The following is a 26282-nucleotide window of genomic DNA, read 5'->3' on the forward strand; positions in this document are numbered from 1 at the left end:
TTCATCTGAAATTTAACTATATACTTTATTTACAAAGTGTAAGAAATAAATTTCTTGTAAAAACTTTCTAAAAAGTCTTATATTTGTTAGTTTTGAACATTTTAACATTCGGATCTACGAGCATATTTATATCGAATCAATAGTGGATGTTGATGACTCTCGCCTTAAATACATCAAGAAAAAGGGATTTTTTTTGTTAATCTTTCATTTATAAAAACGACGCAAATTCCCTCTCATCTTCATCATCAAAAAATATCCTTAGAAACACACCACAAACTGTGTCCCATATACCAAAAGCAACCTTTATGTGTCATTGACTAGTTCAACCAAAAGTGTCATAGACATCAATCAATAGCATATTACATTTGACAATCTTCATGTTTCTTGTTGTGTAGGTCCTCCCAAAGATTAAAGATTCTGTCTAGATATTATAATTATTTATTGGTTAAATGCTTCTTATTTTTGCAACAATGTTTAATCAATACATTAGAGCCTCTATAATTTAATGTTCAATAAATTAATAACCTCGATAAAATTAATAATTTGTCCGGTTCCAACCTGGACCAGTATAAAATTGGACCCCAATCAATAAAATAATAAAATAATATTTTTTTTTGAAATCCTAATGTAAATATATTGGTCCAGACAAAACTATAAATTAATAATTACTAAAATATTCCAAAATTCTAGAATTGTCTACTAAAAAATGAATCTATAGTCACTTGTTTTTTTTGTGAACTTCAAATCTATATTAAGTTCATCTTTAAATCTCTCAATCGCACTTCAGAGTTGAGGCACTGTATTCTCATATTGCAATAAAAAGTTGTGAAGAGTTGTTGCCGCTTGATGATTTCTCTGATACTCGCATAATAGTTTTCGTTGTTGATTGGTCATCGTTGATTTTTTAACACCTTTTAGTTTAGAAACCATAGTTGATGTGATTTTAAAATTTATCATTAGACATTTTATAGTGATTCTAGATCTATGTACATTGAACTTGACAAGTTCATTAATGTGTGAATGTACATGAAAATTTTGAAGGTCCTTGTTTCTGTTTGATTCAAATAGATAAAGTGAACCAACATGGAAATTTTGAAGGTAGATCCATTAATTTGAGAGTTGCTCACGAATATAAGCTAACTCTTTAAATCAACAATTTATTAATCTATCGATATAATAATATCTTGCTAAATTAATAAAATATCTGAGTCCCAACATTATTAGTTTATAGAGGTTTTACTGTAATAGATAACAATGGCATCCAAATACAGAGTAATTTGTACAACTATAATTGGATAGATTTTCTAAATTACAAAATAATGTCTTAATAAGAAAAAAAAATGGAAGTAGAATGTTATAATAAACAAAGTATGTTGCTATTTCCTGCATTTAGCTCTCTTTTTATAATAAACAAAGAATCCACAAAAGTAATTTTTTTGTGCAAGGTGGAGTTCTGATATTTATTAGTTGAAGTCTCAAGGTGCTTCTATGTCTCTACTTAGAGAGTAAGAACTTGTTTCTCTTTTTTTTAATCATAAATTTTTATATATTATTATTTCTGAAAACAAGACCGTTTTTATTTTATGAGATTATTTTAGGTACACGGAGCAAAGTGATCTATCACGTTCATGAGTTTGGTTCTTTCAAGGAAAATAGACGATGATGTTGTACACTAAGAGAGCCCACTTTTACCATTGATATAAGTTAGATGTTAAATTTTTTATTTTTATTAGGCGAAATTCCAAATAACCGATTTTTTTATGTTTAAATTAAAAAAATTGATTCATGGAATTCAGAATTATTAATTTATTCACTTCCATAGAGGAAAGAGTTCTACGCGGAAACATGATGATCTTCTAACCCTAATTTTTTGTTTAATTTATGAAATTTATTTTTTTAATAATGTGGAGTGGATTTTGAGATTTTGTGTTGATTCAATTTGATGCAGATTGTGAATATGCTTGAATTTAATGTATACTGATTGTTAGAACTTTTTACTTTTATATTTGTTGGTTTTAAAATATAAATTTGATGTATGTTTAAGATTATTCTGCGTTGAATATATAATTATTTTTAATTTTTCATGAATTTATAAAAGTTATTTTTATAATACCAAAATCCATCGGTAATTTGTGATAGATAATATGTCGGTAATCCGTTAGTGAGCTATTCCAATATTTTGTCGGTAATCCGCTAGCGAGCTATTCTGTCGGTAATCTGTTGCAAACACATGCCTTCGTTGATCTGTTACAAAAATATTTTCGTCGGTGATCCGTTAGTAACTACTGACGGAAAATTTTGTCGTGGCCATCGGAAATCTGTTACACACAATTACCGAAAAGAATATACTGACACTTTGTTTTTGTTGCAATTTCGTCGGTAAAACCTATTACAAGATGTAGTTTTTGACCATCATACCAACAACCATGAAAATGAGCGATAATTGTCATTAATAGATTCAAGGATTTTGAAAGTTAAACATCAACATCATGACCACAAGAAACAATATGATAAGCTTTGATATTTAAACATTTGAACATTGATGACAAATATACTTTCTAATGAACACAACATGATATTTGAATTAAAATTGTGAACTTCTCAATACTCCGTAGAGCACCATAGAATATGAGATTAGTAGGAAGCTATAGAACATCCTGCCAACACATCAATCCAACACCCAAAGATAAAAAAAAAACAAAAAACCACCAGCACATACCAAGTTAAAAAGTACAGGAAACAACAAGAACCAGATTGCATAGCACCGGTTACTGTAATTCTCCCAACTAAAGCTATGTCATAATGAATATTTTAGCCCTGAAAATCCATCAAACACAAATAAGAAAAAAAAATACACATGCATACACATAAAGAAATCACTCATTAATCCCAAAATCATAAAATGGATCCTACATGATGTTTCGATACAAACTCTATTTTTATTTTGAAAGTAATATTGTTAGTATTTTACCTTTTGAATGTATTTATCATTTTATCTAACAAGTTAATTTAAGGAAAAACCAATGATCATTGTCATAGGGAAGTACATAAGTACTTATTACATATATAAACAAATGAAAACAACCACAAAATAGTTATGAATTCAAAAATTCAAGATGTTGTTTCTTTGAGACATTAGGTTGAACACCTTATAAGCATTATTGTATTAAGCTTCAATTTGATTCCTTATCTAAATTCTTCATCTATAAGTCTTTTCAAAAATAAAAAACTAAAAAGAATTGATCTTAGTATTCCATCTCATATATATTGAAGCTCAACTCGACAAGAAGATGAAATTAGGGCATCAAAAATCACAAATCGTAACTATATTTAGGGTTTATCATAACAAATTGCATATTGTTATAGAAAAATCGAACAATAAACATCAACAAGTAGCTCTGATCAAACCAAAACGAAGCTAAAAAAACAATAGAAATTGGAAACAAAAGCTTACTTGTTGCCATAACATGAAATTGAACCAAAACGAAGCTTAATCATGATGAACTAGAAATGATTACGAGATCAGACAAAGGTTTGCATGAAGGACTCGTAGTTTACCATGGGAATTCTCCATGAACTTAGACTAAAAGGGGAAACATCAGCTTCAATGTTCATCCATATAATTAGAAAATAACTTTGACCAGTATGCCCTTGAAACGTTTGTCCTTAAGAGGAAAACCACATAAACTTGGGGTTATTTACAAAAATGTCACATTGTCCACGATTAAAAATATTAAAAAATCTTATATATATATATATATATATATATATATATATATATATATATATATATATAATCACTCATTTTAGTAGATGAAAGACTCATATTTGTCATCGTACTCCTCACTGAAAATGAAGTCCTCACCCGATCATATATATATATATATATATATATATATATATATATATATATATATATATATATATATATATATATATATATATATATCAAATAAGAATACCTAAAAGGTTGAGAACGCGAGAACAAGTATATTCATTTGTGATTCCATGTATTCATTTGTGGAAAAATGATAAATTTTTACGCACAATCAACATGAATATGCTTTTTCTCTTCAATTGAAATTAAAGGCGTAAAAATTTATCATTTCTCCACAAATGAATACACGGAATCGCAAATGAATATACTTTGTTCTCGCGTTCTCAACCCTTTTAGTGTTCTCATTTGATCCTACTCTTATATATATATATATATATATATATATATATATATATATATATATATATATATATATATATATATATATATATACACACACACACATACATTTGTAATAGAATAAATGAACGAACGTAAGTGAACATAAACAAACGGGCGTAAACGAACGTAAATGAACGAACGAGAGCATTGTTTGTGTTCGTGAGTTTAACTAAACGAACAAAATATATTGCTCATGTTCGTTCATTTGTTTAAACGAATTTTCTGCTGAACGGTTCGGTTCGTTTACTGGCTTAGTTTTTGGGTATGGTTCTTTCCTCCGTCTCAATGACTTACCATATTAATTCTCTATAAAAGCCACAACTATATATTCTTCTCCTTAACAAAAATCTCGATTTGCCTCTACATTTTTCCCTTTTAATTCTCTTTTTCTACTTAACCTTACCTTCCACATTAAAATGTCTCTTCTTCCTTCTTAAAAGTCTTTGTCATACCCATCATTTTTTTCCTTCTACCTTTTTCTCTACGATTGAAACCCACAACAAATTTTAATCTAAATCTACAACTTGGGTGTTAGGATGCATTCTTGTAGTTAGGACACGAGAGGTCTTCCATTCTAGAAAAGATTGTACCACAGTCAAGTAACTTAGGTATTTACTAGCAAGGAAAAAGATAGGATTATCAAGACGGGTGGCACGTGAACCACTTTGGAGTGAACCGGTTCATTCGAATCTTGAAATGAGTCCCACTTCCAAATATATTAACGAGTTTATTGGTCCAGAGTATAGAGTATGATAACACAAGATGTCAGACCCTTAGCTTGGGTGTACTAAAGTTTAACATTCACCCTTAACTAAGATTGCTTTTAGATATCAAACTTAAAAATTCTAAGTAATGCTTAATATCAAGCCAAAAAAAGTATTCAAATCTGAAAAATTAAAAATAAAAAAAATAATAATAAAAAAAAACATTATAAATTTAAGTGTTTGTATTTTTGTTTCCATGGAGAAAGTATAGGCTTCATACTGTTGCATTGCCACAAAATGAGGGGGCAAAAACGTAAGTTTAGCATAAAATAAGGAAGTAATCTAATTGACAAAATTGCAAGAATGGTCCCTGTATGTCCAAAAATGTTACTTTGGGCCAAACAGGTTTGGACTAACACCAATAGTCCAAAAGTTTTCATTTTGCTGTGGTTTTGGTCCAAAACAGTTTAAAGAGTCTAAAAGTGACGGATTTGCCCTTTTTCATTTATTCTTTGCCTTTTCTTTTTGTTATTTAATTATTTTCTAACTAAAAAAATATAAAAATAAAAGAAAATATTTCTCTCTCTCTCTCTTTCTCACACACTCACTCACTACAACCCCACATTCCATCATCATTTTTGTTTCAATTCCAAAGAAACCCATATCTAAAAAGCATGTTTATGATGTTTTAATTTTTGTCAAGAAACATAAATCCATCATCCTTCTATGTCGTAGAAACAAAAATCATGAAACCCGTTAAATAATAAAATCTTAACCCTGCAAACACATTACATTTTCAGAACCAAATCAATTTCAGAAACCCAATTGATAAGAGGTTTGTTTTTGTCAAGAAAAACCTACAAATTAAATCCAAACACACAAAAAATGATTGAATTCAAAAGGAGGTTTCCAATTAAGCACTAATATCCGACTACCTCCTCTACAATCAAACCCAAAATTGATTATTCTGAAGATTTGAAATTTAGTGATGAAGAGAGTGGTATAATTATTCCGAAGATTCAAAATCGACTACCTACTCTATAATCAAACCCAACAGAATGGCAAAAATGTGTTTCAGACAATCGAAAAAGGATTAAGCTTCTTCAGCTTTTCATTTCTTGCAGATTACAATAGAGAACACAATATGATCTGGCTTAGAGTTACGATGAATGTATGGGGAACGGTGGTGATTCTTACATCCACAGGTCGACGATGACAACAAGGGGCAGGCGGTGGGCGGGAGATGTGACACAGATTGACATTGCTAGGGTTTCCAGGGGTGGTGTCGTTGTCGGAATCAATGTTGGGTTACAATGACACATTATTCTCGTCGGAGAAGATGAATCGATCTGGGTCCATCCATCGACTTAGTCTTCCTCTACCAAAACAACCACCACCCTAGCTCCTATCCATAAACCATTGGAGGCTGCCAACCACCACCTTCACAGCCCCTTACAGCCTCCATCCGGTCGTGTAGCACCACCAAACACACATCCATTCACCCCCTGCTTTGAAAAATCGACCCTAGGTGTCTTGCCCTCAATTTCTAGCCGTTAAACACCCCATCTAAAAACCTTAGCCGCCAAAAAACCCTAACTTTCATATCTCGATCTCCTTTTTCTCGTCATCGGCTGTGGAGGTTCAAATGAAGGGCAACAACGATCGAAGCGGGTGTTTGGGGTGGTGCTACCTGACCGGTGGGAGGCGGAGGGGCAACCTAGGCCGGCAACAATCGCCGATTTATTCTTCTTTGGTCAATGGTAAGAGAGAGAGAGAGAGAGAGAGAGAGAGAGAGAGAGAGAGAGAGAGATATTTTCTTTTAGTTTTTATATTTTCTTAGTTAGAAAATAATTAAATAACAAAAATAAAAGCAAAAAACAAGTGGAAAATGACAAATCCGTTATTTTTAGATTTTTTAAATTGTTTTGGACTAAAACCGCAGTAAAATGAAAACTTTTGGACTATTAAGGCTACTCCAAACCTGTTTGCCTCAAAATAGTATTTTTAGACATAGACCATTCTTGCAATTTTGTCAATCAGATATCACTACACCGGTATAGTCGTATTGACGGCAATGGCGTGACTCTAAAAAGACCAATAATAAAGTCCTCAATTCTCCTTTTTCCTTGCTCGTCTTTTCTAATAAACCCCAAATTCATCTTTTCTTGACCTTACACCACCAGTAAAAGTGTATCAAGCATTAAGAACTCTTGCTTACAATCACTTTGTTATGCAAATTTCTGAAAATTCATACAAAGAGCCTTTCTTGGTTTCATAAATTTGAATGCCAATCTCCAATACTGATAATCTCTTACTTTCTCGTCTCTTTTTCATCATTCTCTTTGTTTATATTTTTACCGTCTAAAAAGCTTCCCCTTTCTCTATTCTTTTCAAAACCCCACTTCAATTTCATCTTTCTGTTTTGTATTACCTGTTTAAATCCTAAACCCATGTGCTATTTTGTATAAATTCAAAATCCCATGTCAATTATGCAAAAATCTTGAACACCCATCTCAGATTTGTCGTTAAATTATTGAAATACGATGGTTGGGAGTGGTATATCGGAGGTGATCACTAGCAATGGTTGTTCAAAGATGTATTCAGATATAAATTGTACATTGAATACTAATTCTTCCAGAGATCTTCATCTTCAACCTCCACGTCCTTCTCTTCTTCGTTCTACCTCGAATTCCCCATTTTCTGGTCTTGTTATTTGTGTTACTGGTCTATCCAAAGGTGATTCAATCTTCTTTGATGAACGTTTTACCTGAAATCATTTTGTTTTATTTTTCTTAGTCCCTCTATCGTACAAATCGCACAGTTTTAATTACTCATGTAATCATATTGATTGCGGTGTTCTTGGACATTTTGACTCCTGGTCAAACAATTTGACATCTTTAAGAGTTTCAATATTTATAGAGAATGAAATAAATGTTTTATGACTTCAATTCAGTTCTTCCTCTTTTGTTTCAACAACTTTAATGTATATGAACATGCCAATTTATCTTTGATATTCCTTTTATTACATCACCAGAGAAAAACTTTGACTTTTGCTATGATGAAAGTTAATTTTCAAATTCACGACAAAATGATTGTTGTTACTTTCAAATTTAAAACTTCAGTATTTGCATAATCAAACACAATCGCTTTTTTTTCTTTTTAATTTGCATAATCTTAATTTTGAATGGTGAAATTGATTACTTTGACCACAAAAGTCAACACAAGGATGGTTTTTGGACTTATTCTTGTTTTTCATTACATCTTCCATTCTTGTGTCATGAAGTGCATTCGTTATTAATTTATTTGAATTAACGTACTCTTTTGTTTGGTTTCACCTACTTGTCTCACATAAGATTTAGAAGAAGTCTTGCTTTGCTGGCCAAATCTTTGACTTTTTATTTAATTTTCTTCTTGATGTTGACTGACTCACAGAAGCAAGAAAACAAGTGATGCATGCAACTGAGAGATTGGGTGGTCAATTCAGTCCCCATTTTCATCCAAAGTGTACACATTTGGTGGTTCAGATATCCTTTTCCACCTTCAGTTTGATGTTTATCTTATTAGAAAATAATAAAATTACTTGAATAAACTATGCAAAATCTTAAGGGAAACTATTTTGACTTTTTGTTAAATATTTAACAAAAAGATCACGTGAACCCAAATCAATACTGTCAGTTTACATAAAACTCTTTTTGGGAGGGAATATATGTTTGTGTGAGTAACTTAATGAGTATCTACAGCTCCCATGAACGCAAATCTGATTATGCATCAAAGCACGGAGCCAAAGATGGTCTTTTTATAGTTACACTAGTATGGTTTGTCGATAGTGTAAGAAAAAATGGTAAGAAAAAAAATACACTTGTAATACTTTTTTGTGGTAGTTGGTTGTTGTATACTTGATTTACATATCCAGCTCAAGGGTTCCCAAAAGAATAGCCCTGTTCGCAGAAACTAATGTTGCTCTGTTTTTCTTGTGTTTAGTGAGATTGAACGAATCATTATACGGTGTTAAGAGTTTTGGAGAGGATTATATGGCGAAGAAGGATCTAAACCGAAATTCTTGTCTTCCTAATGCTATGGTGGATAATGTTAAAGAATCTAAATTGATACAAAGATCAAGATTACATTTAGAGGAGAAGAAAAGAAGAGGTTTAATGTTTTCGGGTGAAAGCGTGTACGTTGATCCCGATGTTTCGGGTGAGCTGAGGAACAAGGTGGTGGAGGCTGCTCGGGAGGAAGGTGGTTTACTAGTGAACGAATGGTTGGTTGGTCAACAGGCAACTCATGTGGTATGTGAAGTTTCTTCTGTTGGAAAGTATCTCGGTCAATCCAACAATAATCTTGTTACTGTAAGTTTTACAGTATCTAAATTAAATGATTGTTGCTGAAAATTTATGAAGTATTGACAATCTCATATGTTGTTTTACTAATTACCTAATATCAACTGATGTACCACAGCCTCTATGGTTTCTGAAGACAGTGAAGGAGATGAGGTCGCAGAGGCTTGTCCATTTGTCTGCTGACTTGGCACGCCATCTAGGAATGACGATGCAGAATGTTCCAGGTGGAAATTATCAAAAGGTATAAAATCCCAATTCGATGTATAACCAGCGAAAGAGTATTTTGGTTATTTTACATTTTTAGCTTTCTTAATTTCACTACCATCTTGCTCAATGTGTAGTGGAGGGGTATGTATTATGTAAGCTTTGCAATAATTGCTTACTTTGCATCAATGGATGGGGTATATTTTTTAAATGTACCACCTGTGTGAGTAGGTGAGTGTGTATACCCGAATGATTTGACAATTTATGTGAGTGAGAGGAATACATATAATAACACCATTTATTTATTTTGTTACACTATTTTTATTAGAAAATCTATCTTTGGCCATCATCTCTATTGCATAAACTATCTTTTAATAATCAAATATTTACCATCATCTATTTGAAACATTTTATACATCATCGTGTTTTAAATACAAATCATATTTGATATTGATGTTATTTTTATAAACTATATACTTATAAAAACTATTTTTATATTTGATATTTGATAAATTATATTAATTAGTCAAAAACAAATTAGATATAAAATATGATTAAAGGGTCCGTATGAAAATTTTAATAAGAATAAGGGGATAAACTATAACAACACAATAGTTAAATAAGTGGTTGAAGAATATTTGGTGGTTGATTAATAGTAACAAAATAAGCAGTGTTCTCCAATAGTTTTAAATGTTGAAGAATAGTACAAGTCATAAATAAGCTCTCGTTGAAGATGATCTTATTAATTATGGTGCATAATTTTATACATATCTTTGACATTTTCTGGTCTTGATGAGTTATAGGATTGTGATATGATCCATAATTCTCGAGATATCATTAAATCTAGCCGCAAAGAGAATCAAAGCATTGCAATGATTGCAAAAACGGGGGTAAGGAATCGTCGCATGCAAGTAATAACGTCAACTTTATCTTCATCTTTGCTTTGTATGATTGTATTTAACGAAGTGGAGTTTGGATTGTAGTTACAGACGTGTCAAAAACTTATAAAACCATCATCTCCAAGCATCCTTTTGGATTCAATAAGTTGGATTATGTCGGAGTCATCATCAACCTCATATATCTATAACAACCCCTTCAGTAGTATTGATGATGATGCCAAGACATCCATACCAGATGCTTGTTTCGTGAACTTCCAGCAACCACTCTCTGAAAGGTTATTTTTCACATCATCATTTCTTTTTACTTTGTATTAATTCGGGTCGGGTCGGTTTCTTTGCCCACAATGCTTAGCCCATTCCTATATGTGTTTTGAAACTTTTTGTTCTTTTTGGTGCAGGGAAAAGAGCAAGTTGATTTTTGGAAACCATTTCATTACGATATTGTTTCGAGTGGACTGGTTTAGGGAAATGGGCCTGTGTTCAAGGACGTTCTTCAGTGACACAGGCTTCACATGTTGGCAGCTATTACATCACATCTACACTTTTTATCAAGTAAATGGTTTTCTCTTATGTATTGTTCACCCCACAATCTCGAATCCAAATAGACTAAGTCAACTTGTTGCTTAAAACTCACCCAACATTTGTTGTTTATGGTATGGTTAGGAGAACATGTCCACATCCGAGATAGAGTTAGCCATCCACGCTGATTCCCGCCATGCTGACCAGCTACGGTCAAACTACTCCAACAAAGAAGTTGTGGAAGTCAAGCACATTGACTTCTTAGGGAGTCGAAGAAGGTTTCAAATGCTCAAGCATATAACCGGGGACCACAATAAAAACATCTACGAGTTGTTGACCCGTGCATAGTTCTTTTTCCAATTTGACTTCATGAGAACAAGACTTAATCTAGTAAGGTATGTGTGTGTGTGTGTGTATATATATATATATATATATATATATATATATATATATAGAGAGAGAGAGAGAGAGAGATTTCTTTCTTGGAGAAACTCTAGGAAATCAAATTTTCCCCCATTAAATGCATTTTCTACAGATTTTCCTTCATTAAACATGCTATGATTACAACTGCATGCATAACCCCAAAAAACAGCATCAACATGCTATATTCTTCATTTCTAAGGAAAATATGTCCCGTATATGGGCACCAAGTTTGCTATAACTAAGACTATGGCTATGTTTGGCGCGCCACAGCTAGCTTATTTTTCGAGTTTTTTTATGTTGTCGTGTTTGGCAAGCCAAAGAGTAGTTTATAAGCTAGCGTTTTAAAAAGCTACTTAGACTAGCTTTTTAGGAGCTTTTTTAAAATTTTCCAAATATACCCCTTAATTAATTATAGAAACACATTCTCTTAAATGCTCTTTTATGTAATTTTATATATTTCAGCTAGCTTTTCAGCTAGTTTTACCAAACATTATTTTTTATCAGCTAGCTTTTCAGCTATCAGCTAGCTTTTTATTTAACAGCTAGCTTTTCAGCTAGTACGCCAAACATAGTCTATATGCATAACACATGATTCGGAAATTTTGCTTCCTAAAACAGGATTAGCTATAAACATATTATACCTATATTTCTTCATTTTGAAGGAAAAAAAAGGTCCTGACTCCTAATTAGTGATTATATTCACCAGAGTTTGTTAATTATATATATTTACTTTGGCTTACAGATGAGTTTCTAGCCGGCCAATTTTGAGCTTTCCAAGTCGTTGTAGCTCATAGAGCATGAGTAAGGCAGCAGAATCAAAAGATGTCTTCTTATCTGCACGTGGGTCCCCCTTGAGTTGTATTACACCATAACCAGGAATAGTGAAGGTGATATGTGACTCAAAGCTATTAAACCCTGTTCTTTTCTCCTCCCCTTCACCAAATTCAACAAGAGATCTGCAAAATCGTGCTTCATTTTTAAACCCACAACTTTACTAATAAACGGGCATTATATGAGAAGATTGAAGCAAATTTTACTTACTTTGATCTTTGCTCTGATGTTGTAAAATCAGGCATGGGCCACTGCATTTTCTTGCACAGCGCATGAAGTGCAATTCTTGGTCCTCCCTTCTTCATTTTGATACACTCTATCACTGCCATTCAAATCAACATCAAGTTCAAAACCTGTTGTAGATCAAAACAAACAAACATCTATGATGATTGATTACCTGGAATTTCAACCTTGGAATTAGATTCTAATTCCTCCTTCATTGATGGCTGAGGATCAAACAGAGTTATCTTTGTATCCTTGTTAGGACTTAGGTTCAATAGGGTTGTATCATTTTTCTTATTTTTTTTATTATCGATTTCCCCATCTCCATTTTCCTGATTCTTTCTCGAAATCCCCCTTTTCTGTCAAATCAAATCAAATGAAAAATCTCAAAAAGTCAACATTAATCGTAAGCCAGAAATCAGAATGAATTACAGAAAGGAACCCAATTCCAAACCTCGAGCTGTGTTAACAATTGAAGAGCGGCTTGGCCCCTTGCCACTTTCCGGGTTGAACCAGTGCCGTTTCCAACCAATAAGGCGTCTTTCAGCTGCAACCGCAGCTCCGCAATTACCATATCGCCCTTGATTTGACATGTTTCTTTGGTGAAATAACCCGTTGAGTCACATAACTCCATCAACTCTCGTAAAGGAGGAAGCTCGAGGTTATGTGGTGTTACTATTGGCGATAATAAAGGCTCAACGATTTCCCAAACTTTATCAAGGTTGAATTTAGTGTCGAGTAATATGGCCCCAGTGATACTCTCAACTAGGTCACCAAGTGCCTATATAATTAATAACAACATAAACATTACTGTTTAATAAAATACACAAATTTGACTTTACCTTCATGTTAATGGCCTTGAATCCAAGAGTTTATGCAAGAAATAAACTGACCTTAGGGGCTTTCTTGGTTTGGAGAGAGTTTGTGTCAGTGGAAGAGGTGGCCACAAACTTCTCATACTCTTCAATCTGAGTTTTGAGAAAGCCAGAGCGATACTGAAGGTGGTGATGAAGGCTGCGTCTGACAGCAGCATATGCAAAATTTTCATTATTAACCGATGCTGATCGTAGATCCGTTAGTTCTCCAGGATCAATATCTTTGTGTTTTTTGTACAGATACCAAGTAATCAGTATGTCCAACACCGAGTCCCCAAGAAACTCCAACCTCTGAAACAAAAAAGTTTAACAATACTATTATTATTATGTTGTTGTAATAAAAAGGAATGATATAGGAAAAATTGTACCTGATAACAGTATCCAACTCCTTGCTCCTGACCGGATGCATGAGTGATGGCTTCCAATAACAAACCCTTCACCACAAATTCATACCCAATCTTCGACTCTACACACTCGAGCACATCAAGTTTTGGGGTGTAAGCATGAAGCGAAGCCATTTTAATGGCTTCATTGATGCGCGATTCATCAAGCTCACAACTCAGACCCAACCATTTCATACAGTGAAGAGCCCCGGTCAAACCAGCTTCCACATAATAAGCTCCCACAAGGGCCTCAACACAGTCCGACACTGTCTTTGACCCCATCCACCTGTGGCCCACATCACACCACTTTCCAAGTAATGTTGTTTTCGTATCTTCACTCTGGTATTTGCTGTCGATCGGCACATCTGTCGTCTCGATGCCATGATCACACGGGTACAGTCTTAAAGGATGCTGACCTGGCGCTGTCCATCTAGTAGGATCAAATGCACTGTCTCTAATGAAACCCTGTAAACAATATTTCAAAAAAATTTCTTTCAAAGATTCATCGGGAAACAGAGATTTTGATAATATTATTAGCAATGGATTACAATCTTACCTGTAAATGAACGCTGATTCCCAAATCATACAGGGTCGAATTACAAACTTGCCATGATCTTCGAGAGGACAGCTGTCCTTCATGTTTGTTCGGGTATTTCAGATAAAGATCACAACTGACTGCATATTTCAGCACTGAATCGCCAAGCAACTCCAATCGTTCCATGGAGAAACTTTCATTGCATCGAAGAGTCGTGATGGCTTCCAAAATCTAAAAGGAGACAAGAATCATGATATTAATGGGATGGCAAACACTCCTTAGATATGCAGCTGTGGGTTGTACTCTCGGGGTGGTGATGTATGTCTAGAGTACAACCCACAAAGCTTCAATGAAGATAAAAGTACAAACCAATGAGCTGGAGACATGAATGTCAGTAGAATGGGAAGTGATCTGTTGACGAAGCTGACTAGCCAACATCAAGGACTCAAGGCGATGCATGAATGAAGGTAGCAAATAAAAAGGTTTCACAACATCAAGTCTTGCATCAATAACAACTAAAAGTTCAGGTGGTATACGTGCATTGTATCTCTGCCTCTCTGTATTCACCTTACAACTCTCAGACCGTATCTTCTTTCCATGTAAAATACCTAAAAATACCAACAAACAAATCGTTAATTAACAAATTCGATTTTATATGGTTAAAATCATCACATCATATATTTCAAGAAACCTTCATTATTGAAGTCAACGAGAAGGTTATGTGCTTTATGGCTTTGCTTCAGCAGCAGCATGCTTCGGGAAGGGTGTTCCAGAACAATTTCATACTTTTTTTCAAAATAGTCAGTGAAGGACAGATAACGTGGAGGCTTAGAGCCAGTATCTTCTTCAAAAGGACTATCAGCAGTTTCATTTTCAAGAACCTCAATAACAGTGTAGATCTTTCCACTGTGAAAAGCCAAAACTACAACGTCTTTTACGTTATCTTTATGAAGGGATTTGTTTGCAAAGTGAACCATATCTGTGCAATTGGAATCAGTCATGACTAAATCCAAACTCTTCACTTCACTTGTGTCATTACGAGACTTGATGAAGTCAACAGCGGATACACTAGAGTCAATTGCCTTCCAATTGATTGTTAAAGGTTCTAATGACTCCAAAGGCAACAACAAGTAAATGTATGATGAGCTCCACAACGTTTGTTTGGATCCGATATCCAATTTTCCAAATATTCCATTGAAAAATACTTCATGAAAGCACTTCGCTATTGATATCTAGTAAAAGAAACCAAAAAGATAGCATTATAAGTAGTAAAAAATGGAGGTCATGCATTTTTTGAGCAATCATTGACTAGGACTCAAGTCCATGGAACAAAAATTACAACTATTTTGCCCCACCCAAAACCTTGCATTTCACATATGATTTTAAAGTGAGTGTTAAACACAAAATACTAGACAAAGTTATTCTCATACTTGTTCGGCATTGAAATGCAATTCCTCACATGAAGAGACCTTGCATTTTACAAACTTTGATACTAAGTATAATTCCATTTCAACATTGCCAACATCATCATCAAGCTCTGATTCAACCAAAAGAACGAAACTTGAATATTTCACATCAGCATCACTACAAGAGAAACTGATTTTATACGCAGAAAATATTGCCCCATCATCAGTTTTTTCACCCCAAGTCCCCGATAGTGCGCGAATGAGTGTGGTTCCATGTAGCTCCTTCCTCTTTGTAGTCCCTATCATAACAAAACAACATGAAACGATTCTTCAAATTACATTACAAAGAAACCCTAAAATGAATATACATTCCATATCTAAATATGCACCTGCACCAGAGGATGGTTCTTTAGTCTTTTTAGCAGATGTGATATCTCTTGAAGGATCTTCTTGATTAAGGAGCAGATGATCATTGAGTGCCCCTATTTGGTGCAACATTTTACAGGCCTCCAAGCATACAAGTTGCTTTGAAAGATTTGAGGTCTTAGACCGAGGACCCGTTATGGTTTGAAATGCAGCATTGGGAGGTAAAGTCATTTTACACTCGTATGAATCCTCCACCAGTAAGAATTGGAAATCTGGTTTTGGTGTGTAAAACCTATGGCACAACACAACACAAGTAAGCAAAACTTTAGAATATGAAACACCAACTTCATAAACTTTTTAATAAAAAAAAGAATCAATCGTACTTGTCGCCAGGGAGTTTTGAGCAATATCTATGAATGAGGCTAACACTAGAATCTACAGTGACTGAAGCTCCAGTTGCCTCAACAAAGTATGCTTCTGTTTCTTTGAAGTTGCATGGCTCTACAACGCATGTGTTGGGGTCTCGTTTTTTGGAACTTTCCATTATGGTTTGTTCACTTCGAATGATATCACAAACATGCTCCCTTTGCTTTGCATTTCCCCTGTTAAAAGTTAAAGCATCTTATAAGAATATAAAATATAATTTCTTCATGGGAAGAAGTTATGATGATGGTGATGATTACCTCTGAAGCATGATGATGAACTTGGAGTTAGTTTGACGAGCCCTTCCACGTGATTGGACATTGCTACGAACCGTTTTTGTGATATCAAAACGGATGACAGTTGAACATTTTGGCACATCAATTCCTTCTTCAACAACATCTGTAGCAATTAGTAGATTCACCTGATTCACAGAGAGACACCTCACTTTCACTGTTAAGATTCAAACCAAAGGGACAAAATAACAACTATCCGTATGGCCACATTCATAAATGACATAAAAAAAGGTAAAACATTTAGTATCATGGACTTGGATATCAAATGTAAATCTTATTAATGTAATAAAATTTATACAAAGATTCTACAGCCGTTTTTTTTTTTTTTTTGAAAATGGAACATAATAGATATGAATATGTATACCTTCCCAGAGCGAAAAGAATCAAGAGTCTCCTTCTGCAGTTCTGGAGACATTGCATCAACCGATGTTGCACTACCAGTCAAATATGCAACATTCAAATGAGACAAGTCTTCAACTCTCTTCAAGATTATGTCAATGACTTTAGCTGTTATGATTCTTTCTACAAAAATAAGGCACAATAGTTTTGCAGCCTCCCTGAAAATAGAACCACCTAAATAATTATTACAAGGATTAACTCTCAATTCTTTGATAACAAAATGTATTAGTTACCCAAATGATAGGAAAAGTTTTAAGAGCTGATATAGCTTCGGTGAGATATAGCCAGCTGTTACCATGTTTTTATAATCACATCCAGCATCTAAAATATGTTCATGGCCTGAAGAAATAACAAGAATTTAAAAACTAATCATTCATATAATTATTAACTACAAACGATGATAGTCAAAGAATAAAAGGTTCAAATTAAAATAGCATATACCATTTGGCAAAAATTCCCGGATGATAGACAACGCTTCCTCAAGAAAATAAACACACTTTGAGCAGATTTTCTGAAAGAAATCACATTCTTCAACTGCTTTTGGGGAGTACTCTATAAAAATTTTAACTGCCTATCAAGTAATAAATCATAGATGATATAAGTCATAAGAAGAAGATTCCATACTAGAAATTTACTCTTTAAATTGCATACAAAAATACATACCTCATAAGCACACAAAAGGCCTAACTCATCAACACAATAAATGATCTTAGTGTAATCATTAAACAACCTCTTTCTCAGAATCTCATACTTTTCATCCGTATCTTTGTAATTACTTTGCAGTGACACTTGCAACTCATGCAGCTGGGCTTCAAACTGTAAAAATAAAAAATAAAAAACAGGGGAACAAAAGAAAATGAAATGATTGAATTCCCAAGCTTCATCTTTTATGGTAAAAACTAAAAAACATCAGGATTTTAATAAATATTCACCTTATCTCTTGAGGATTCCAGTTTAGCTTTTAGTTCAGAATGAGAAACCTTAGCAGGATCATAGAAACAATAGGAATGTGAGGCAGATGGGGTGAAATTCTCCAGCTCTGTTCTGTTTCTTATTGTGTAAACCTTCACGTTCACAAAACGAATTTTAATCAACAAATTTTCATATTCTAAATAACTTTTAAATACATCCTTAATATAAAAATGACATATTAGTATATTACTACCAGAGAATCCAAGACACTTTCAAGAGTTGTGAGCTGTGCTTCACAGTCTTCAGCTGAAGAGACACCTAGTGTAGAAATTATAGTACAAAGATGCATAGATAGTTATATAATTATATGTTAATTAGCTTAAATTCTGGATAAATTATGCACAAACATATGATTAATGTATCTAAAAGGAAATACTTCAAGAACAAGATCTACCACCAATGTATGACATGATACTCACGTTCTCAGCCTGCTTCACTGAATATGATCCATGTATTGCAAATCATATCAAGCAATATAGAGTGAGACACAAGTTCAAGCCAATCATGAAATGACATATCTTGTTTCTTTATATTTCCACAATAAGTGTTGAAAAAGTATTTGGAAGGAAAAATTAGATGAGGGTAAACGTGTAAGAAGTTAGGACTTAATGGGAAAAGACTTCTTTTTACTTTAAGATAACAAGAAACACCCGTATATATAGCTAACCAGATTAAGTCCTATCCCCATTTAGTCTATGAAGTGATTAAGTCAAACTGATAAACAATTTCAAGGCCTTTTGCTGTAAAAGATGTAAGAAACTAAAAAAGCCTTACCTCTTTTAGTTACAGGGGATGCAGTCATGCCAAATACTTTTGGCTTTTTAACAGCTTTGAGATAAAATTCCTTCAAAAAGAAAAAGATAATACCTCACCAACATATTTTTTTCATCACAATCATATATATATATGATATATTAATAGTGACAGATAATTAATTACCTTCATTATGCTTACATAAGGATGATTACCAGTAGCTCGGTGACACTCATCAATAATCAATAAACATATTCTTTCAAAGTTCACAAATGCATTCCTCAAGGAATCCAACAAAATTTGAGGTGTCATAACCATTATCTGTGAAAATAGAAAAACAATATGAACGCAAAACAAAACTAGGCAAATTTTATATTGAAATAGAAGCAAATGATGATATGATATGAAATTATAATCTTTCATAAATGATAAAACTCACTTGATTTTTACTTGTCTCGTGATCCCAAATGGAAGCATCCCATTCATCAACCTTCTTCCCATCAATACTTTTACCAACTCCCACTTTAGTCCCGTGGTAAAAATCAACCATGAGGTCTGTGTTTTCCTTAAGAACCTTGAATTGCTGCAATGTGAAATCCATAAGACTTATTTGCAAAATTGATTTGGATTTCATAACAAATTTAACACCAATTTCTGTGTTTATAATATTTTCTCCAAAACTCAAAGGATCCACAACAAAAGTCGTTGACATGATTGATCAATTGACCTTAAAACTAACTCTATGATTCTCATTGATGATCGTGTTCCATATCTTCAACTAAGCACGCTCCAACAACCATAAATTACCCAGTAATGACAAAACGCAATGAACAGTTAATTTAATAATAATTAGTATACCTGTTCAACAAGATTACGAGTTGGGGCCAAGAAGATGATCAGTTTCTTTTCAGACGGTTGGTTTGTGAGAGAAAGTGCAACTTTTTTGATGATCATGACGGCGATCATTGTTTTTCCGGCGCTGGTGTCCAGATGAGCTATGGTATTTCGCCGCATAGCCACCTTAAACACGTCCAACTGATACCTAAATTCAGCATTAACAAAAAGAGTATCAAATGAGAACAGAAATAGAAATAGAAAAGTATCAATCAAAAACGTAACAAATCCACATTAATCAAGAGACTTACTCTCTGGGTGTCAAATTAGATTGGGGAATCATCGCGCTTTCCGAACTTATTCTAAAAAAATCCACATTAATCAGAACATAGGTAAGTTCATATGTTACCGCATTTAGTAATATAAATTGAAGAAACTTGAAACACTTACGTTCTCAGTTTTTTACTGCTATTAGCAGAATAATTAGTCATCATTTCAAAGTTTCTCTTCAAAGGGTTTGTTGAGTTTCCTGGAATCTCCGAGGAATGCATGTTTCCGTTGAAGTGATCAGCAACTCACGAACAATATCTGTGTGTTTTTAGTGGGAGAAACGATTTCTATGTGTTTGTGTTTGTGTTTGTGTTTGTGTTTGTGTTTGTGTTTTGTCTGGTTTTCTCAAGAAATTTGACAGATGTTGTAGAACTTTTGCTAATTCGTTTGACTCTGAAAACCAGAAGGCTTTTGATTCAGTTTTTTCAGAAAATCGCGTGAGAATATTTTCAGCTGGCGAGATAAAACGACGAATCAATCCACCGTACGCTATTGCTGCGTTTTACGGAGGGTTTTACAGAAATATTGCATGTAGATTGGGATTTAAAAGAGAGATATTTCTACTAAAGTATACATTGATTAAAAAATATATTTTATATATAGACTACAAAACTGCACAAATGGTCTGGATATTTTAAAATTGTCAATTTGGTCCAAAAATATTTATACTATCACCAGAGGTCCAAACTTTTCATTTTATTGCGAGTTTAGTCCGTTTTGCTTTAAACTTTTTTAAAATGACGATTTTGCCCTTACTTTTTACTTTTTTAGTTTTTTTATTAATTTTATTAATTTCTTTATTAAAATAAATAAAAAGAAAATTGAAACTAATATTTTCTTTCTCTCTCTCTCTCTCTCCTCTCTCTCTCTCCCTCCCTCCCGCCCTCCCTCTCTCTCTCTCTCAACACGTACCCATCTTCTTCTTCTTCCTAAAAATTAGTCCAGATAAACAAAAAAAAAACACCCATAACAAATTGTTGAACTCGTCGGTTATCAATGGAGATGGAGAAAACAGAAGGGGAAATCATATCTAGGGTTAGTCCGTTTTGCTTTGAACTTTTTAAACATGACGATTTTGCCCTTTGTAAGGTCAAACCTTGAAATATGATGATGTTTGAAATATATCTTTCAGCATCAGCGCATATCTCAGTATCAGCATCAGCGTCTCAGCAGTTCAGTGTGTTTAGTTTATTCAGTGCATTGTAACAGATTTTGTATTTATCTTGTTTCCATAGTTAGCGTAAATTAGTTAGCTGGCATATCCCTGATTTATAGGGATTGACTAGAATAGCAGTATATAATCTTTTGTATAGGTTTGTGAAAGTACACACCTTTCACAAACCCTAATAGCTGCTTTGTGCACACGATAATCTCTTTGTGATATTATCTTTCTTAGTGAAAGTTTTTCTTCGTGAATTCTTCTTATTCTTATTTACTGTCATTGTTTGATAAATTGATTGATCAAAAGGCTCTTCAATTGGTATCAGAGCAGGTTTCTTTTATCAAACAAATGGTTTCATCTTCTTCTTCGTCAAACTCATCAAATCATCCTTCCGCTAAAATTCCTCCTTTTGATGAAACAAATTTTGCCATGTGGAAAATAAAGGCTCTATATGCCTTGGAGTCAGTAGATGAAGACATGTTGGACATCGTCGAAAAAGGTCCATACGTCCCAATGTATCAGCCTCTGAAAAACAACGTTCCTGATGGTGCTATGAAGAAAACACCTAGAGAAAACTGGACGGCAGATGACAAAAGAAAAAATGGTCTAGATGTTCGTGCTCGTGCTGCAATCAGCTACGCTTTGCCATACAATATTTTTGAGCTGGTTTAAAATTGCATCTCAGCAAAAGAGATGATGGATACTCTGACTGTATCTTTTGAAGGCACTGAAGAAGTCAAGGCTACTCAAATAAATGATCTTAACAGAAGGTATGAACATTTTTTTGCAAAGAAAGGTGAAACTTTGACTCAAACCTTTAACAGATTCAATACTCTTGTTAATGATCTGCGGAGATTAGATCAGTTGAAGCATAGAACTGTTCTAGTGCATAAGTTTTTGGATTCTTTGGGTGCAGGTTGGGAGAACCATGTTGATGTGCTGAAAAATAGTGAGAAGATCAACACTATGGACTTACAAAGTGTCTATGGAAACCTTCGATACTATGAGGAATCCAAGCTTCAGAGAAAGGAGCTGATGAAAGATTCTCAACGTGAATCATCTGTAGCTTTGTTCTCAAACAAAAAGCTAGTGTCAGATTCAGACACTGAAAGCCATTCAGACACTGATTCCTCTAAAACTGACACTGATGATCTTGAAAAGGTTGTGGCTAGTGCAGCTTTGATTGTGAAGACTTTTGAGAAATCAGGCCGAAGCTTCTCAAAGTTTCAGAAGAAGATGGGTGGAAAGTTCTCAAAAAGATCAGAAGCTGATAAAAAGCATGGTACTGATAAGAAAGGGAAAGCTCAGTGCTTTAACTGTGGAAGTACTGATCATTTTGCAAAAGAATGTAAACAAAGATCCCAAAGCTCGGATGAATACTGGAAGCAGAAGTACAACAAGCTGATTAAGAAACTGAAAGCAGAGAACTTGGAACATAAAGTTCTTGTTGCTGAAGAAGAAAAATGGAAGACTGATGAGGAGTCATCTGATGATGAAGTCAAGTGTCTAATGGTAAAGATAGAAGACACTGATGTCCCTGAAAAAGGCACAAGTACATTTGATGCTGATATGTTTGATGCAGTTGAAAATTCCAGGAAGCACAACACTGACTCTCCTTCAATGTATGAGGTTAAAAACTTTGTTTCCTATTCAATAAATGAAAAAATTAAAATGTTTGAGTATTTGGGTGTTATTAATTCTATGAAGAATCAAACAATAAGGGATTTGCAAAATCAACTTGATCTTCTTAAAACTGAAATATCCATGAAAAATAACATTATTGATTCCGCTCAGAAAAATCTTAGAATCACTAGTTTGTCAAATTCATCTTTGTCTGCTGAAAATGATAATGTTAAAGATCTTTTGATCAAAGAACAAACTGTGCTTCATACTTGGGCCAAATCTCACAAAAATGCTAATTATATTATTTCTGCTCAAATTCCACATTCATGTGAGAAAATTCTTGGGGGTAATTTTGCAGAAGCTGAAAAAGTTTTTAAATCACAAGAAAAAGAATCTGAATTTTATTCCATGAATGAGATGAAAAACAATTTCAAAAATAAGTTTGTCAGTAACTCTTTTATTAATCAGAGTCTAATTGATGAATACTGTGTTACTAACTCTAATGGTGTTACTGAGTGTAATGTTGAAATTACCGGAATTGATCCAACCTCTTACCCTACACATCTTGTAAGACCAACTCCTCTCACTGAGAATATTATTGCATTCCCTATCTCAAATGGAGTGTTTCATGCTGTTCATGAACAACTTAAGCATTTTCCTGATTGCAATGCATTTGTAAATAAGTCCAAATCAGACACTGATGATAGCTCATCATCTATCACTGATCACAATTTGTCTGACACTGAATTCAGTTGTGATTCAATGATAAACAAAAGGACTCAAAGCTCTCTTGGTGAACCTTACAAGTCGAAATGCGTTAAGTTCAAAATTTTGCTCACCAAGAAGAACTTTGGTACTAGAGTTTGTTACAGATGTGGTGATACATCTCATAAGATCAGTGAATGTTCATTTGATAAATTATCTTTAAGAGCTGATAATATTAAAGTTAGAAATGAAAAATGGACTCTTAAGTCAAATTCTTTAAACTGTCTTCCTAAGGAGTGTTATAATCTATTATCAAATAACTTTGTGAATGACCCATCCTCGAATGGGTCAGTGTGTTCTAACTAGTTTCTCAGCACTGCAGGGTCAGGAGCATCTTTGGTACTTAGATAATGGTTGCTCAAGACATATGACAGGATCCAAGTCTCTCCTGGAAGATTATGTCAAGAAAACTGGTCCTGCAGTTACATACGGAGACAATGGAAAGGGGTTCACTAAAGGATATGGAAATATCAAGTGCAATAACGTAGTTTTTCAAAACGTTTCATATGTAAAGGGTCTCAAACACAATCTAATCTCAATCAGTCAATTGTGTGATGCTGACTATGAAGTTCACTTTACAAAGAAGGAAGGAAAAGTTGTCAACACTGACAAGAACATAGTACTTTCAGCGAGTAGAAAAGATGATATATATGTTCTTGATATGTTCTCCTGTGACAAGGCGCTGATGCAATGCTTCTTTACAAAGTCTCAAACCAATCTCAGCTGGATTTGGCACAAAAGGTTTTCTCATCTGAACTTCAAGAATCTATCCAAGATATCCAATCAAGATCTAGTTAGAGGTCTCCCAAAATTCAGCGTTGTTAAAGACAAGATGTGCTCAGCTTGTGAACAAGGAAAACAAACCAAGTCATCTTTCAAACCCAAGTCATGTTCTAGTATATATGTTCCTCTTCATTTACTCCACATGGACTTGTTCGGACCTATTCCTGTCCGTTCTCTAGGTGGAAACAAGTATACACTAGTGGTTGTGGATGAGTTCACTCGATTTACATGGGTGGTTTTCCTTAAGAAGAAGAGTCATGCTGCACAAGAAATCATTTCATTGATTCGTAAAAATGAGACACTGACAGGTCTCAAAGTTAAGCAACTAAGAAGTGATCATGGTACTGAGTTCCGGAATTCAACTCTTGAAGAATTTTGTGATCATAAAGGCATTGGGAAAAACTTCTCAACTCCTCGTACTCCTCAACAAAATGGAGTTGCTGAACAAAGAAATAGAACGCTGATTGAGGCAGGAAGGACCTTAATGATTCATGTTGGTCTTCCTATGTCGTTTTGGGCTGAAGCTGTCAATACAGCGTGCTTTACTCAGAATTGATCTCTAATTAATAGGACTCACAAGAAGACACCATATGAAATGCTGAAAAGTCGAAAGCCAGACGTATCCTTCTTTCACGTGTTCGGATGTATTTGTTATATTCTAAATCAGCGTGACCCAAGATCTAAATTTGAGCCTAAGGATGACAAAGGTATTTTTGTTGGGTACTCATCTATTTCAAAGGCTTTTCGTGTTTTTCATGTGAACAGGCAATGCATTGAAGAATCCATTCATGTGAAGTTTGATGAGGAATCATACACTGATGAAAAAGTCACTCATTCTTCCTCTATTTTTAAAGAGCTTCTCTCTTGCCCATTTGACGAAGTTCCTCTTGCTGGAGATGAAGCTGATATTTCTGATTCTATCGTTCCAGTTCCAAGTTCCTTGAATCATGATACTGCAGCCAGATCATCAAATAATTCGTCAGGTGCTAATGAAACCCTTGAAGCTGAAGACTCTCCTGCAACTGATGACTCGTCAGTGTCAAATTCTCTGGAATCAGCATCAGTTTCTGAACATCGATATCACCCTGTTGGTCAAATTATTGGGAATATTCATGATGGTGTCCAAACCAGATCTCGTGTATCTAATAACTTTTGCATGTATGTTAATTTCGTTTCAATGATCTTACCAGACAAGATACACCCAACTCTTCAAGATGCTGACTGGATTAAAGCCATGCAAGAAGAACTGAATGAGTTTGAAAGACACAAGGTTTAGACTCTTGTTCCAAGACCTTCAGGAAAGACCATCACCGGAACTCGCTGGGTCTATCGCAACAAGGTTGATAAAGATGGAATCATTACTCGCAACAAAGCAAGGCTTGTCGCTCAAGGGCTTACTCAAATTGAATCCATCGACTACGGGGAAACCTTTGCTCCAGTTGCTCGCATTGAAGCAATCAGACTGTTTCTCGCATACACATCCTACATGAATTTCATTGTTTATCAGATGGATGTAAAAACAACATTTCTTCATGGTGTATTAGAAGAAGAAGTATTCCTTAATCAGCCCCCTGGCTTCGTTGACAAAGATCACCCGGATTATGTGTACCGATTAGACAAAGCCGTTTATGGACTGAAGCAAGCACCCAGGGCCTGGTATGAGACGCTGACAACGTATCTTGTTGAAAATGGATACAGACGAGGAGCAATCGACAATACTCTCTTCATCAAAAACAAAGGCTCAGACATGATTCTTGTTCAAATCTATGTCGATGACATCATTTTTGGTTCTCCAAATGAGATCCTGAGTAAGGAATTTGCAGAGATCATGTCTCAAAGGTTCGAAATGAGCATGATGGGGAAGATGACCTTTTTCTTAGGTCTTGAAGTTCAGCAACAAAGATCAGGTATTTCTATCTGCCAAAGTAAATATATTTCTGACCTGCTAGTTAAGTATTCTCTCAGTGACTGCAAACCAGCCTCTACTCCAGTGTCCAAGACTGATAAGATGCACGCTGA

The 26282-nt window shown here is 34.2% G+C and overlaps 3 protein-coding genes across 4 annotated transcripts; 1 reads left to right on the forward strand and 2 right to left on the reverse strand.

Annotated features, from left to right (window-relative positions):
- Window positions 1-7001: 7001 nt before the first annotated feature.
- LOC145065807 (uncharacterized) lies at window positions 7002-12582 on the forward strand. Of its 2 annotated transcripts, none has more exons than XM_079012891.1 (10): window positions 7002-7659; window positions 8356-8447; window positions 8662-8764; window positions 8905-9272; window positions 9382-9504; window positions 10271-10378; window positions 10451-10641; window positions 10765-10918; window positions 11030-11280; window positions 12051-12582. In XM_079012891.1, the coding sequence occupies exons 1-9, from the start codon at window positions 7467-7469 to the stop codon at window positions 11231-11233; spliced, it is 1536 nt and encodes a 511-aa protein (XP_078869017.1). In that variant the 5' UTR covers window positions 7002-7466; the 3' UTR covers window positions 11234-11280; window positions 12051-12582. The 2 variants fall into 2 exon arrangements, with proteins under 2 accessions (XP_078869017.1, XP_078869018.1); XM_079012892.1 differs by having other exon boundaries at window positions 7004-7659; window positions 10271-10357.
- Window positions 11288-17339, reverse strand: LOC145067261 (endoribonuclease Dicer homolog 3a-like). The gene is made up of 15 exons (XM_079014441.1): window positions 17275-17339; window positions 17007-17199; window positions 16610-16770; window positions 16310-16528; window positions 15950-16218; window positions 15585-15859; window positions 14846-15386; window positions 14524-14762; window positions 14176-14385; window positions 13605-14084; window positions 13255-13527; window positions 12816-13142; window positions 12537-12720; window positions 12350-12461; window positions 11288-12264 (listed from the first exon to the last, which is right to left on the reverse strand). The coding sequence occupies exons 1-15, from the start codon at window positions 17337-17339 to the stop codon at window positions 12045-12047; spliced, it is 3768 nt and encodes a 1255-aa protein (XP_078870567.1). The 3' UTR covers window positions 11288-12044.
- A 1771-nt stretch (window positions 17340-19110) lies between these two features.
- On the reverse strand, window positions 19111-19802 carry LOC145065808 (endoribonuclease Dicer homolog 3a-like). The gene is made up of 2 exons (XM_079012893.1): window positions 19625-19802; window positions 19111-19349 (listed from the first exon to the last, which is right to left on the reverse strand). Exons 1-2 carry the CDS (start codon window positions 19778-19780, stop codon window positions 19176-19178), a joined length of 330 nt encoding a protein of 109 aa, XP_078869019.1. The 5' UTR covers window positions 19781-19802; the 3' UTR covers window positions 19111-19175.
- Window positions 19803-26282: the final 6480 nt, after the last annotated feature.

The sequence above is a fragment of the Lactuca serriola genome, chromosome 8 (genome assembly GCF_051521515.1).
Source record: "Lactuca serriola cultivar US96UC23 chromosome 8, Lser_US96UC23_V15, whole genome shotgun sequence".
Lineage (NCBI taxonomy): Eukaryota > Viridiplantae > Streptophyta > Magnoliopsida > Asterales > Asteraceae > Lactuca > Lactuca serriola.

Bases quoted from the DNA above. Each gene is read 5' to 3' on its own strand.
- LOC145065807 (XM_079012891.1), top strand. From the start codon at position 7,467: ATGGTTGGGAGTGGTATATCGGAGGTGATCACTAGCAATGGTTGTTCA. The intron at 7,660-8,355 runs GTGATTCAATCT...ACTGACTCACAG, and splicing joins TGTTACTGGTCTATCCAAAG to AAGCAAGAAAACAAGTGATG. The intron at 10,379-10,450 runs GTAATAACGTCA...TTTGGATTGTAG, and splicing joins TAAGGAATCGTCGCATGCAA to TTACAGACGTGTCAAAAACT.
- LOC145067261 (XM_079014441.1), bottom strand. From the start codon at position 17,339: ATGGTAACAGCTGGCTATATCTCACCGAAGCTATATCAGCTCTTAAAA. The intron at 15,387-15,584 runs GTATGAGAATAA...TTCTTTTACTAG, and splicing joins TGCATTTCAATGCCGAACAA to ATATCAATAGCGAAGTGCTT. The intron at 12,462-12,536 runs GTAATCAATCAT...TTTGAATGGCAG, and splicing joins TTCCAAGGTTGAAATTCCAG to TGATAGAGTGTATCAAAATG.
- LOC145065808 (XM_079012893.1), bottom strand. From the start codon at position 19,780: ATGCGGCGAAATACCATAGCTCATCTGGACACCAGCGCCGGAAAAACA. The intron at 19,350-19,624 runs GTATACTAATTA...TTCACATTGCAG, and splicing joins CTCGTAATCTTGTTGAACAG to CAATTCAAGGTTCTTAAGGA.